Source organism: Saccostrea cucullata, unplaced genomic scaffold (assembly GCF_032062105.1).
Source record: "Saccostrea cucullata isolate Sc308-1 unplaced genomic scaffold, CSIRO_AGI_Scuc_v1 ctg6008, whole genome shotgun sequence".
Taxonomy (NCBI): Eukaryota; Metazoa; Mollusca; class Bivalvia; order Ostreida; family Ostreidae; genus Saccostrea; species Saccostrea cuccullata.
The window spans coordinates 1-12,982 of NW_026937670.1; the positions used below are offsets into that span (position 1 = coordinate 1).

The 12,982-nt window shown below is 33.7% G+C and overlaps 1 protein-coding gene across 1 annotated transcript; it reads left to right on the forward strand.

Moving 5' to 3' along the window:
• Positions 1-8,737: 8,737 nt before the first annotated feature.
• LOC134248633 (mucin-2-like) lies at positions 8,738-12,150 on the forward strand (the record flags this gene model as incomplete). The annotated part of the gene is made up of 5 exons (XM_062731040.1): positions 8,738-9,301; positions 9,382-10,229; positions 10,510-10,923; positions 11,133-11,217; positions 11,819-12,150. Coding segments are annotated over 5 exons (2,243 nt in total), but the record flags the coding sequence as incomplete, so codon positions are not given.
• Positions 12,151-12,982: the final 832 nt, after the last annotated feature.

Consider the following 12,982-nt stretch of genomic DNA (forward strand, 5'->3'; position numbering starts at 1 on the left):
CATTAGATAAACTAAATAAGTACATAGTTATGTTGAATAAGGATGCCTCTTCCAAAATTGTAAATTTCATGGCCCCAGGGTCAGGGGTTCTTAGGTGCTAGGGCGGGGCTATATAGGTTATTTAGTGAAAATGCATTATTTCTTTGAAAATGTTCTTCTTTGCACATGGGTATTTAATAAACAAACCAAAGACATAATTATGCTAGGGCTTTAATACTTCTCTTGTGTATTCACTTTGACAAGACCTTTCTTTGAGTATAAAAATATTTGACATTGACAATAGAGTTTAGCCCACTTCTCAAAAACTTTACCTTGACCATAGCTTTTGAACCATTAATACTACTAGTAAGGTTTTCATATTTCAAAGGTGTATTCCTTGTAACAACACCTCTCATTGGTATTTGACCCTTTTACCTTAGACTTTGACCAAATTTTAAAAACGTTAACCTGGACCATAACTTTTGAACCGTCATTACTATAGGGCTTTCATATTGAACAGGTATTATACCTTGTGAGAAGGCCTTCCATTGGGTACATGTGCGAACAATTTTTGACAGGAGTTGCATTTGAGAAATGTTAACCCATGTCATAATTATAGGCTGTCAAACGGAAGCATCAATGTTTCTCAAACATCTTGTGTGTGTGATGGTTATTATGTTCCCCAAACGAAGTTGGGGAACATATTGTTTTTACTCTGTTTCTTATTATGTTCCCCAAACGAAGTTGGGGAACATATTGTTTTTACTCTGTTTCTTATTATTATTATTATTATTATTTTTCTTCTTCCTGGGAAAATCTTTTCCGCGAATGATCTTGTAAACTACACATCTGACTAAGGTGAAACCTTTTTAGGGTCAGTAGGCATGTTATGTAGATTTGCGGAACGAAGGTCATTTTGCGCGCACGTGCTTGCAAGAGCGTGCACGTGCAACGCGTGAAATGACCAATATAATGAATATTGCCGTAGCTTTTTAAATTTTAGATAAAATGTTTTGAAACTTATAATATAAGGATATATTAGTAGCATAGAAAAGATGACATGGTCAAAATTGCAAGATCTCACGCGCATGCACGTGCGCTTCGCTCTGATTGGCTGAAACTAAAGTCTCGATATCTTTCTTGTTTTTTGATAAAATCATTTGAAATTTTGAATATAGTCATACATTAGGGAGATCTAAAGCCTGGTATAAAAGAATTGTCATGAAAGAATGTGCATGCACGTGTGCTTGCAAGAGCGCGCACGTGCAACACTAGAAATGTCCAATATAATTGATATAAACGTAACTATTTAATTTTTTTTATGAAATGTTTTGAAAGTTACAATATAAGGATATATCAGAAGCATAGACTAGATGACATGGTCAAAATAGTAAGATCTCACGCGCATGCACGTGCGCTTCGCTCTGATTGGCTGAAACTAAAGTCTCAGTATCTTTCTTGTTTTTCGACAAAATCCTTTGAAATTTTGAACATGGTTATACATTATAAAGATCTACAGCATGGTATATAAGAATGTCATGAAAAGCATGCGCATGCACGTGTGCTGCAACCTGATTGGCTGATATTTTAATTGTCTATAACTTTCTTAGTTTTCAACGAAACGGGATAAAATTTAGACTTTGAATAGGTATCATGGATTTCTACATAATGGTACTATCAAAATTGAATGCACGAACATTCTTTCATGCAAGTGCGCGCGCGAAATACGCAAAAGGGCCAATATTTTTAAAAAACATTAAAATGTATATTGTAAAGATTTTTTTATTTATTCTCACGATATATAGATATGCTAATTGTTTAGACAACATGCCATGATCATCTTGCATGTACATGCACGTGCGTGCGCGTACAATGCGTTAAATGACATATAGTTGATATCATTATACCTTTTATAATTCTTTGATGAAATCCTTCGATACTGATCATATTTTGTAAAATGTCTTACAGGAATTAGGCACAAAAAGGGTTTTGGGGAGCGTTTGGGAACATCTGTAACGGTCCCCGTTACAATTAGCACTAGTTATTATTATTTTTCTTCTTGGGAAAATTTTGTCCGCGAATGATCTTGTAAAGGACACATCCGATTAAAGGGAAACCTTTTTAGGATAAATAGGCATGTTATGTAGATTTGCGGAACAAGGGCCATTTTGCGCGCACGTGCTTGCAAGAGCGCGCACGTGCAACACGTGAAATGACCAATATACTTGAAATTGCCGTAACTTTTACATTTTTTGATGTAATGCTTTGATATTTAGAATATATAGACATATTATAAATGTAGATGAGATGACATTGTCAACATGCCATTTTGCGCGCACGTGCTTGCAAGAGCGAGCACGTGCAACACGTGAAATGACCAATATAATGGATATAGCCGTAACTTTTCTATTTTTTGATGAAATCTTTTGAAATTTATAATGTAAGGATATATTAGTAGTGTAGACAAGATGACAAGATCAAAAAAGCAAGATCTCACGCGCATGCACGTGCGCTTCGCTCTGATTTGCTGAAACTAAAGTCTCAATATCTTTCTTGTTTTTTGACGAAATCATTTGAAATTTTGAACATAGCCATGCATTAGGATGTCCTACAACATGATATATAGAAATTATCATGAAAACACGTGCATGCACGTGCGCTGCAATCTGATTGGCTGAAACTTTAAATAGCTATTACTCCCTTGATTTTCAACCAAACAGGTTGGGATTTGGAACATAGATATATAAAATGAACTTCTACAAGAAAGTATGGTCACCATGCACATGCATACACGTGCGTGTACCTGAGCTGCAATCTGATTGGCTGAAACTTTAAACAGTTATAAATCCCTTGGTTTTCAACCAAACAAGATGGGATTTGGAACATAAATATATATATAATGGACTTCTACAAGAAGGTATGGTCACCATGCTCATGTATGCACGTGCGTGCACGCGAAATGGGTAAAATCAAAAATACACTTGAATGGGCGAATTTTTTTTAATACTCTTGGATAAAATATTTTAATATTTAGTATATTAAAATATATAGATTGTGTAGACAAGATGATATGGTCATTACGTACATGCATTCACATGCGCACACATGCAATGCTAAAATCTGAATGAGAATTGTACATTTCTGGGTAAACGTTGTTAAAGTCTCAAATCCATAGAGTTTGTGTTATTTAATGAAGCTAACAGGGAATATGGCACCGAAAGGGAGTTGGGGAGCGTTTGGGGAACATCTGTAACGGTCCCCGTTACAATTAGCACTAGTTTTAAATTAAAATACAAGAAAGATATGACCGTTATCCAGGACAAATAATCTTAAAAATGAATCGACAATCAACATTTAAAAAAATCATTCGTCCAAAAGTTAGGACTCGCATTCATCAGAATTCATCAGAAAGAGACTTCATTAAAACATTTACATTTGTAACCATCTGTTTAAAATGATATAAAGAAAAAAATCCCTACGCGTCGTGTTCGTGACAATTTCACTTATTTTGAATGGCAACTTTTACGCACGTAAAGCATTTGACTTTCTTAATTGATCCCAAAAATATAAATTCCTGTTGTAGCTAGGTATAAAATAATGCATATTGATATTAATGTAATAATTCAATCTTTGGCCTATTTGATTTTCAAAACCTTGTAAGAAACGGCCTCATATCTCAAAGAATTGAAATTTAACGAATTATACATTATTTACCTGCCTGCGTCATAGTGCGCTTATTTGGGAACTTTACACAACATACTTTTTATGGATTGTGTTTTGACAATTCAAATTAAATGGAAGAAGCCACTGCAATGGAGATATAAAAATTAGAAACCACATTTCTTTAAGTTTTAATTTTTCTAATGGATTATTCTATATCCAAACGCGTTATATATTAAAAAGAAAAACTGGATAAAGGAAATATTATTCTTCGCTGTCAAACTCGTCAGAATATGTACACTTAACACAGAATGTCCTTAAAGCTAAAAATAAGATATTTTCAAATTAAAAAAAAAACATTTTTCTGATTAAATATAAATATGTACTTCCTTTATTTCTTTCTATACAGAAACCCCACTGATAATTCCTTGGAGATCATCACGTTGTTAGGTACATTGATATTTAGGGTTTATCGTGAGGGACTTTTAGTGACCTAATGTTATCTCAAGTAAACCAAAGGATCTACATTGATCCACTACTATACTCCGAGTATTATGGAGATGCTTTGTTTTATCCCATTCCAAACAAGATTAAGTTCCGTTTTGTCGCGAATTTAAGTGTCTGCACTTTAGTTGTGGCATCGATTGGGACACCCCTTTATTTATTTCTAATGTGTGATTTGAGAATCTTAAATGACTTGGGAAGGATTGAAAAACCTAACATGATGAAATTTGATTCTGGAACATTATCTTTATTATGTTTTTTCCTATTTCCTTTTTTTTCATTTGTGCAAATAATGAAATATTAATATTTGGATCTTAATTTCAGGTCAGACTTAGCACTAATTATTAAAAAAAAAATTATTTGTGCGCTTAAGTGGGTGGCTGGGTGGGTGCTCAAAATGCCTGTGAAATTCTGGTACACTATGCCTCAGCATTACGAAAGAGAATTATTAAAATTAATAGGCTGAGAAAATCTGCGCCATTCTGTACCCCAAAACTGCACATTATTATTTGAAATATTATATTCATGAATTATATCAAGTGTGTGTTTTCTGTGTTATTTTTTTTATTTTTTTTTTTTTGCATTTTTTTTTTCCTTTTTTTTTCTTTTCTGTTTTGTTTTGTGGGCTTATGTATGGGTGTTTTTTGTTTTTTGTTTTGAATGTTTGTTTGATTTTATAGAATAGACAGACTGGAATTATAAATTTATGTACGGGTAACCCTACCAGCACATGAATTTTGTCTTATAAAAGCTGCAACATGGCCTTTGCTTTGCTACTGTGTCAATGTTAACATTCACCGCATAGATAAAGTATTATTCCTCAACGATTGGTGTTTATACTTTTTGTTGCAACATTTTGATAGGTGAATAAAGAAATAATTTTTAATAAAGAATAATTTAACCAAAACGAATGCAAGTTAGATGAAAGCAAATAATCCTTTTCATTATTCCTATATCCATAAATATTTATTTTTAGAGTTAAGAAAAGGAAGAAATTGTTCATATGAATTGATTGAAAAATTCCACATACCAATAGAATATAGATATAATAAGATGTGTTGTCAATTTATGAAGTCTCTTATGCTTATCATAAAGTCTACTTTTGTTTGCGATTCTCAATCAATATTCCCCACGTCGGGCAAAGCAAATAATTTTTATTTCAGTGTGGCAATGAAGTGTCACTGAACTTATATAGAATAAAGAAAACAAAGCAGTATGGTAAGTTACATTTATTTAACAAGTGAATTTGGAGAAAAACAATTTTACAAAAATGAAATTGGGCAAAAAAAAAATAAATTTCCTGAAAATTATAGTTAGCAGAAAAAGATTCATAAATTTATTTTTAAAATCAGAGAAATTTGAAGAAAAAACTCAGCCATTGCAGTATTTCATTTATCAATCAAAGTATCTTTAAAATAAAAGAGAAAATGTTGTGGAAATGCATTTTTTATAAATAATTTATAATATTTTTTTTCAAAAGAAAATTAGTTATATTTAAAAAAATAAAGGTAAGATGTAGCGGTAAAAATTTGAATAAATGTAGCGGTAATGAGTTGAAATTTTTGGCGATGTAGCGGTAATGTTGACCTGCCGAATATCCAGATTACTTTTCATATAATTTCAAATTGAATTCAGTGAAAATAAATGATTTTCAAAATAATTCTATTAAAACCGTAAAGCACAGGGAAAAAAAAGATGAAATTAATCATGACGTCATAATGGATCTAGCACCAAAATGTTAATCTAAAGTCAATTACTAGATCTCGACCTTATTGGCATAAGGGCATATAAAATCTGTTCGATGAAAAAATATATATATCCTAGGAATTGATAATCATAACTGGAATGCCATGGCCCACTTGAAAAACTTTCTATATGATCTTGTGACTTTTGAGGTTATCAATGATAAGAATAAAATGGAATTTCACTTGTAATGCAGATATGAACAAACTTCTTTTTGCTCTCTTCAAGTATCATTATAAACCTCTAGATATGTAAGGTTGAGAGGTGCAGTTTATTTCAAAATTGACATTATGTTATTTACTTAACAAATGTATTTACCAGGAGCGTCAAGTTTCTTGATAAAAAATCATTTGAGAAAACAATGCGTGTAATGTTATAACGTTTTCTTAAAGTTGAATTTCTCATAATTTCAAGGTCAAAATCCAATCTTTAAAAATGATGTTCTTAAGGATATATAATTCTCAAAGGTCATCCGTACTGTGGGCAGGTATTTATATTTGATTTATCCTATGATTTTGAAATAATCCCGTTATATTAGTTTGTTTAAACACCGCATCTCAATGTAAATTCTTTTTTCAAACCATCGACAAACTGTTCTAGGATTTAGAAAAGCCATGGCAATGAAGCTAATAAAGCTGGCATTAAACAAATCTTTATAAAAATATTACAACAGATCCGCATCTTCAATAAAACTGAACTAGTTTTCTGATATATTTAGCAAATTTTCGAGCAACAATAGGCCTTTATCTATCCCATATTTTGGGAAAATTATTTCCATCCTAAATTTACCTAACCCCGTAAAGAAGCTATGAAACGCGATAAGAAAAATAAACGGTGAAATATCAATACCTTAAAACTTGAAAATCAGACTATTACAGATAAGAAATACAAATGTAATGAAAACGCGCTTTCACAATTTTCAGCGAAAAATCTCCGATACATAACAAGAATACAAATCTTATTACAGAAAAAATAAACATTAGCTTTCGTTTTTGAATGACTCTATACTGAACCATTAATTCCAATAAATTAAATGCAAGTCTCCAGATAAATTTAAGGACAGGACCAGATCCAATATCGAAAATAAAAAAATCGTCCGATATACATCAAACTTTCAAATTAACTTATAAGATCATATCATATAAAATTCACATTGGGTGATCAGAAAAGCTTTTAGCTCAGAGGAGCTAAATTCCAAACCTTAAATTTTTCTGACTGTCATTTTGTGAAAAATATTTTTTAAAAAACATCGAAATACAATTCTTTCATTCAATGTTCACTCAAGATGTTTAGTTCTGCTTAAAATAAATATTTGAATCGAAGCAAAGGAAATCGATGAATATGTAGTTTAGTTTTTACTGGTAGGTATTTTAGGAGCTGTAAAAGGTGCTTAGTCAGAGATTTGAAATTAATATCTTCTCAAATTTAATGAATAATATTATGCCCTATATGTTGCTATAGCATTTTATACGTAAATAAAATTAAAAACAATTTCAGGGGGCGTTTGATTATCACATCCTTGAACTTTCACAGTTTTTAAAGACTTTATCCTTTATACCTTAGAAAAGTAGCAATTTCTTCTGTAATAACGAAAAATATTTGAATCAAAATCCAGTGTTAGAAAAAAGCATAACAATAGCAATATCATTTATTGATTGTAAATTGTTTAACGTCCCTCTCGTGAATTTTTCACTCATATGGAGACCCACCACTTATAGGTGGAGAGCTACAAATTTTGTCCTACATGTATACTCGACACTCAGGGACATTGAGCAAGGAGGGATCTTTATCCTGCCAGCAACTACTGCGACAAGGGATCTCGGTTTTTACGGTTTTATCCGAAAGACCGGTCTCCATGTCCCACAGTGGGATTTGAACCTGCGATGTTAGGATCAACTCCTTACTTCGCAACTCTACAGCAGGCGTTCTGACCACTGCGCCACGCCGGCGATCAAGGCAAGTATGTATCTCAGTCTACTTGTAATATCCTTTTCCAAATAAAACGCTTCCTTATAAAATCACTGTGACAAAACTTGATCCTCTAAAATACATCTAAGGAAAAAGTTTGTGTATCATAAAATAAAAATATACACCGTATATATTAAAATTATCTAATCAATTTTGAACAAAGGGTACAGACTTCTTGGGGAAAAAATCGAAGTTTATAACAAGAAGTAATGAAGAAAAAGAAAACCATCTTTGCTAATTACTCAAATAGTAACATGCAAAGTTTTCAATTACTCTATCTTGGTCGAATAGAACGTTTAGAATACTTATATCACACTTATTTTATTTGCAAATTATGTTCACACGTTGTAGGTTACAATTCATTGTATTTATAAAATACACCAAATGGTGCATCATTGGTAAGCAGTATTAGAGTGTTCCTAACATTTCCCCTTTTCATAAATATTTATATATTAAATCCTTCTGATATCCAATTTTAAAATTAATTTGTACGGCGGGCGGAGAAAATAAAATTAAATGCCTATAATTTCTGTTTACTTTCTCTAGTGGTGCACCGTGTCATTGCTTTTGATCATCTTTGGCTCTTCAGCATCCACAGCCTCAACTTCCCAAGGGAAAGGTGAAAAAAGACATTTGATCAGTAATGTGTAAATTGTTTTAACATAAAACAACTAAAATGTCATGAAAATTAAAAGGATAAAGAGGTTAATGTAAGAAAACATATTCGCACACTTTCTAGCTGATTCTAATTTCATTCATCCCAATGTAATTTTCTGTGCTTAGAACAGATTTTTGATTTAACACTTTGCAATTTAATTAACTTTTGTAAATTGCATAATTGTCAAAGAAACTGTTATATTTTAAAAGTTATTGCATTTTGCAGATTGTACTCTGAAACCTACAGATCTTGTATTTGTCTTGGATGAGAGTGGGAGTGTGGGGGAACCAAATTTTATTCTTCAAAATGAATTCGTTGCAAAATTTGTCGAAGATTTTAACATTGGCAAAAATGCAACCCAAGTTGCAGTAGTAACTTTTTCGACTTTAGTAAAAGTCGAATTTTTCCTGGACACTTATCACGATAAGTCACAATTAATTGAGGGTATTAAGCATATTAACTACTCACATCCCGGTTTAACAATGACTCAAAGAGCTCTAGCAACGGTAAGAACTAAAATTTTGTTCCCATCGAAAGGAGGAAGACCCGACGCTCTGCCTTTCGTAATTGTTCTGACTGATGGAAAATCCATGAATCAAGCTCAGACAGAATTGGAAGCAAAAAAACTTCATAACATGAATGTCACAGTTTACGCCATTGGTATCTCCGATCAGGTGAATGAAGTCGAATTGCGGGGAATTGCATCTAAAAAGGATTACGTCATTATGGTGAAAGATTTCAGTATTTTGAATTCTGTACGCGGTAAAGCGCTAGCCGGTGCTTGCGAAGGTAATTCTTTATACGTATCTCTTTAGATTCAATAACATTTTAAGGGCGCTATATTTTGAATCAAAAAATTTGTTTTACAGCAATTTTGAAAAAAGTAAAGGGAGACAATGCCACTCTATCAACAAAGCCAGCGCTTACCACTATGAAAACCACAGCTACTACAACTACCAAAACGACTCCTACCACCACACCACCGACCACCACAACTCCGACCACTACCACCACAACTCCGACCACTACCACAACAACTCCAACCACTACCACAACTCCAACCACTACCACAACAACTCCAACCACTACAACAACTCCAACCACTACCACAACTCCTACCACTACCACAACTCCAACCACTACTACTACAAAACCTACCACTACCACAACTCCAACCACTACCACAACACCTACCACTACCACAACTCCTACTACCACAACTACCACTACAACTTCTACCACTACCACAACACCCACCACTACAACAACACCGACCACCACAACTCTTACGACTACCACTATAACACCCACTACTACAACTCCTACGACCACCACCACAACACCCACCACTACAACTCCTAAGACAACCACCACAACTGCCACCATTACAACTCCTTCCACTACAACTCTTACTACCACCACCATACCGGCCACAACAACGCCTACCAGTACAACCTCGATATCTACTACTACTCCTAGCACTACCTTACTTACCCCTACAACTTCATCCAGCTCCATTATTACCACCACAACTCCTACTACCACCGACATCCCTACCATTCGAACATCATCCACAACCACTCCTCCTACTACGACAGTCAAAACCCCTTCTACCACAACCCAAAAAATGAACACTTCTCCTAAACCCCCCAGAGCTACGGCCTCTAGCACCAAACATAGCACCACAACCATGACAAAAACTACTTCCATCACCACTGCTATGAGGGTTAGTCATGTCACGCGTCTAGGTAGTTCAAACCATATTTTCAGAACTACCACAGCAATGCCTATTCCAGGTTTGTGCGTTTAGTTACATAATTAAATTAAACTAGTATTCTACAGTAGGCTTGAACTTCTAAATTAACAAGGATTGCCAATACTATGTTCAAAGGAATTTATTTATAAATTATTTGTAAAATTACATATGCCTTTACCTAAGTATGGAAAAATAACGTATCTTTAATCAGGCTGTCAAACAAACTTTTTCAGCAAATAAGTTACACTGTGACTTCCAAAATTCAGCATGTGGCTTTTTACTTCACCAACCCTATTCCAACACCACATGGATTATGTGCAGTGGGTCAACCGCAACATGCAAAATTCACCCGATAAATGACAACACCTTCAGAAACTCAACTGGACAGTTTCTCTATATAAATGGATCTATGATAAATAAGGACAAATCGGGATACATCTTCAGTCCACTGATAAGTGACCAATCAAACAAAGGAGCCTGTCTTCAATTTCATTATCAAATGTTTGGAACTGATACAAAAACCCTAAATGTGTACATAACAAACGGGTCTATATCTCTACGAGACGCTACCCTAATTTGGTCGAAAACACTAACCGCAACAACACGCAGCTGGTATTCTGCAGAAGTACTACTGAACATAGGTCCCAAAGGCAGGGTAAATGATAAATATAACCATATTTTTTTCAAAATATGCTATAATTCGTAAACTCCATTTAACTTAAGTCATATATATAGATACATGTTTGAATTTATACCAGATTGATACAAGATTTCCTTGGTTGAAGAACTTGTAAATGAAAATAAGTTACGAATTGACTGTAGTTCGCAGGGTATAGTATTTAATTCGAAGCTATTCTATTTAAGGTGATTTTTGAAGGATTAAAGCCAAAGCTTAGCGAAAGCGGATTTGCGATCGACGATATATCGGCAACACTAGGAGTCTGTTTACGTAAGTCAGAAATTCTGCTTTAAAGATACTGGTTAGCTTTGCTTGAATATAAAAAATGTTTTAATATTGATAAACTGTCCTTAAAAACGAAAAAAATACTAACACAACAATTCTATCTCAAGAAAAATTTGCATCACTACAAGCAAGCCTTTTTTCAGTTTTGCAATGAATAAGGCTGGTGTGACCCGTTGACATGGGATGCTTACTCCACCATGGTACCTGATTCCACTTCTGTGTAGAGGTCTATGTATGCCCTGCTCTAGATTTGCTTTTCAGTATTTTCCCTTTTTATTAAACAAGCATTTCAACATCTTTGAGGCGCCTAGTAATATTATTTTATCTGATTTATTACACAAAACTTTAGTTCATTTAAATATTTATACAGGACTAACTGATGCGTAAGTGCAAATGTCTGCCCGTCTATTTGTTACGCTTTGAGGTCCCTTTCTCATATCAAAGCATGGATAACGCCACTTTAATCATATGGGGGGCGAGTGGTATCATTTAGAGAGCTTAGTGCTCAAAGTACCTCTGGTTTTATATAGTTACTACATCTATATTTAGTATATTTACATAACGTGCTATTTATATTTTCCATTAGGTCATACATCGTCATCTCCTGATTTATCGGTATCAAAATCCACACCTGTATCATCTCAAACTTCCAATCCTTCGACCAGCAGGTTTTCTAAAACAAAATTTGTAATTCCTGGTTGGTTCCAACTTATCGAAATCGGGCTCATCGGTGTATCAGCTATCATTGGCGTTGGGGTTCTTGGATGCTGTTGCTTGAAATTCTTTGGTGGCAAACGCAGGCAGGACGACGATGATGAAGATGAAGAAGATGAAGAGGAAATACTGCCCTCATGGAAACAGAGCCACAGACTTCCAGCATCAAAACCAGGAGGATGGACAAATGGACTTAAGTTTTAATGACATGTACAAGAGAATTATCTTAATTTTCCCAAAATGTTGTCTTTGATCAAATTAAAAAAAAATAAATATGATTATAAATTCTCCATAATATCAAACATCATTACACGTGTTTTTGTGTTTAATAAACTGAAGACCTGAAGCATGATTGCTGAGATCATTGCAGCTGCAGAGTACATTAAAATTATCTAATTGTGTTAGTCTTTAAAAGATATATAGGTAAGTGACTTAATGGAATAATCTTAATATACTCCACCTCTAATAGCATCAGATTCAATGACACCTTTTATGAAAGTATGTAAGGGTTGTAAAATCGGCAAATATAGATTCAAATCCCCTTAGTTATAGCGAATTATTCTAAATGAATGACTTTTTAATGTCTTGATAGACATCAACGTTTAAAAGGATACAATGAGCCAAAATCATGTCTTTCTTTTAAGATATCTGTTGCATACAGAGAAGACTTATGAAAATTATAAATATATACCTAAGATATGATAATTAAACTGCAAGAATAGACTGTACAATATAAGTGCCGGAAAAAAAACAAACGTTGTATCTACCGTTTCGTTGTTTCGGGTATGTCAAGGTCACGCCACTTTTATTTTTAGCTCAAACTTGTAAACAACATTCACTTGGAGCATACAAAGGTGAGAAATATGTTCTAACAACTTTTAAAACAGATTACATCAAAGTTTTTGGTCTGCTTACATTCATTCGTGGATACTTGAGACCATGGTAACTATGGAAACTTATTTAACTCTCCTGCGCACGCGTACAATAGGGAGGAAGAAGTACCAGGGTATTCTGCAATATTTTTTGTTATGGGGCA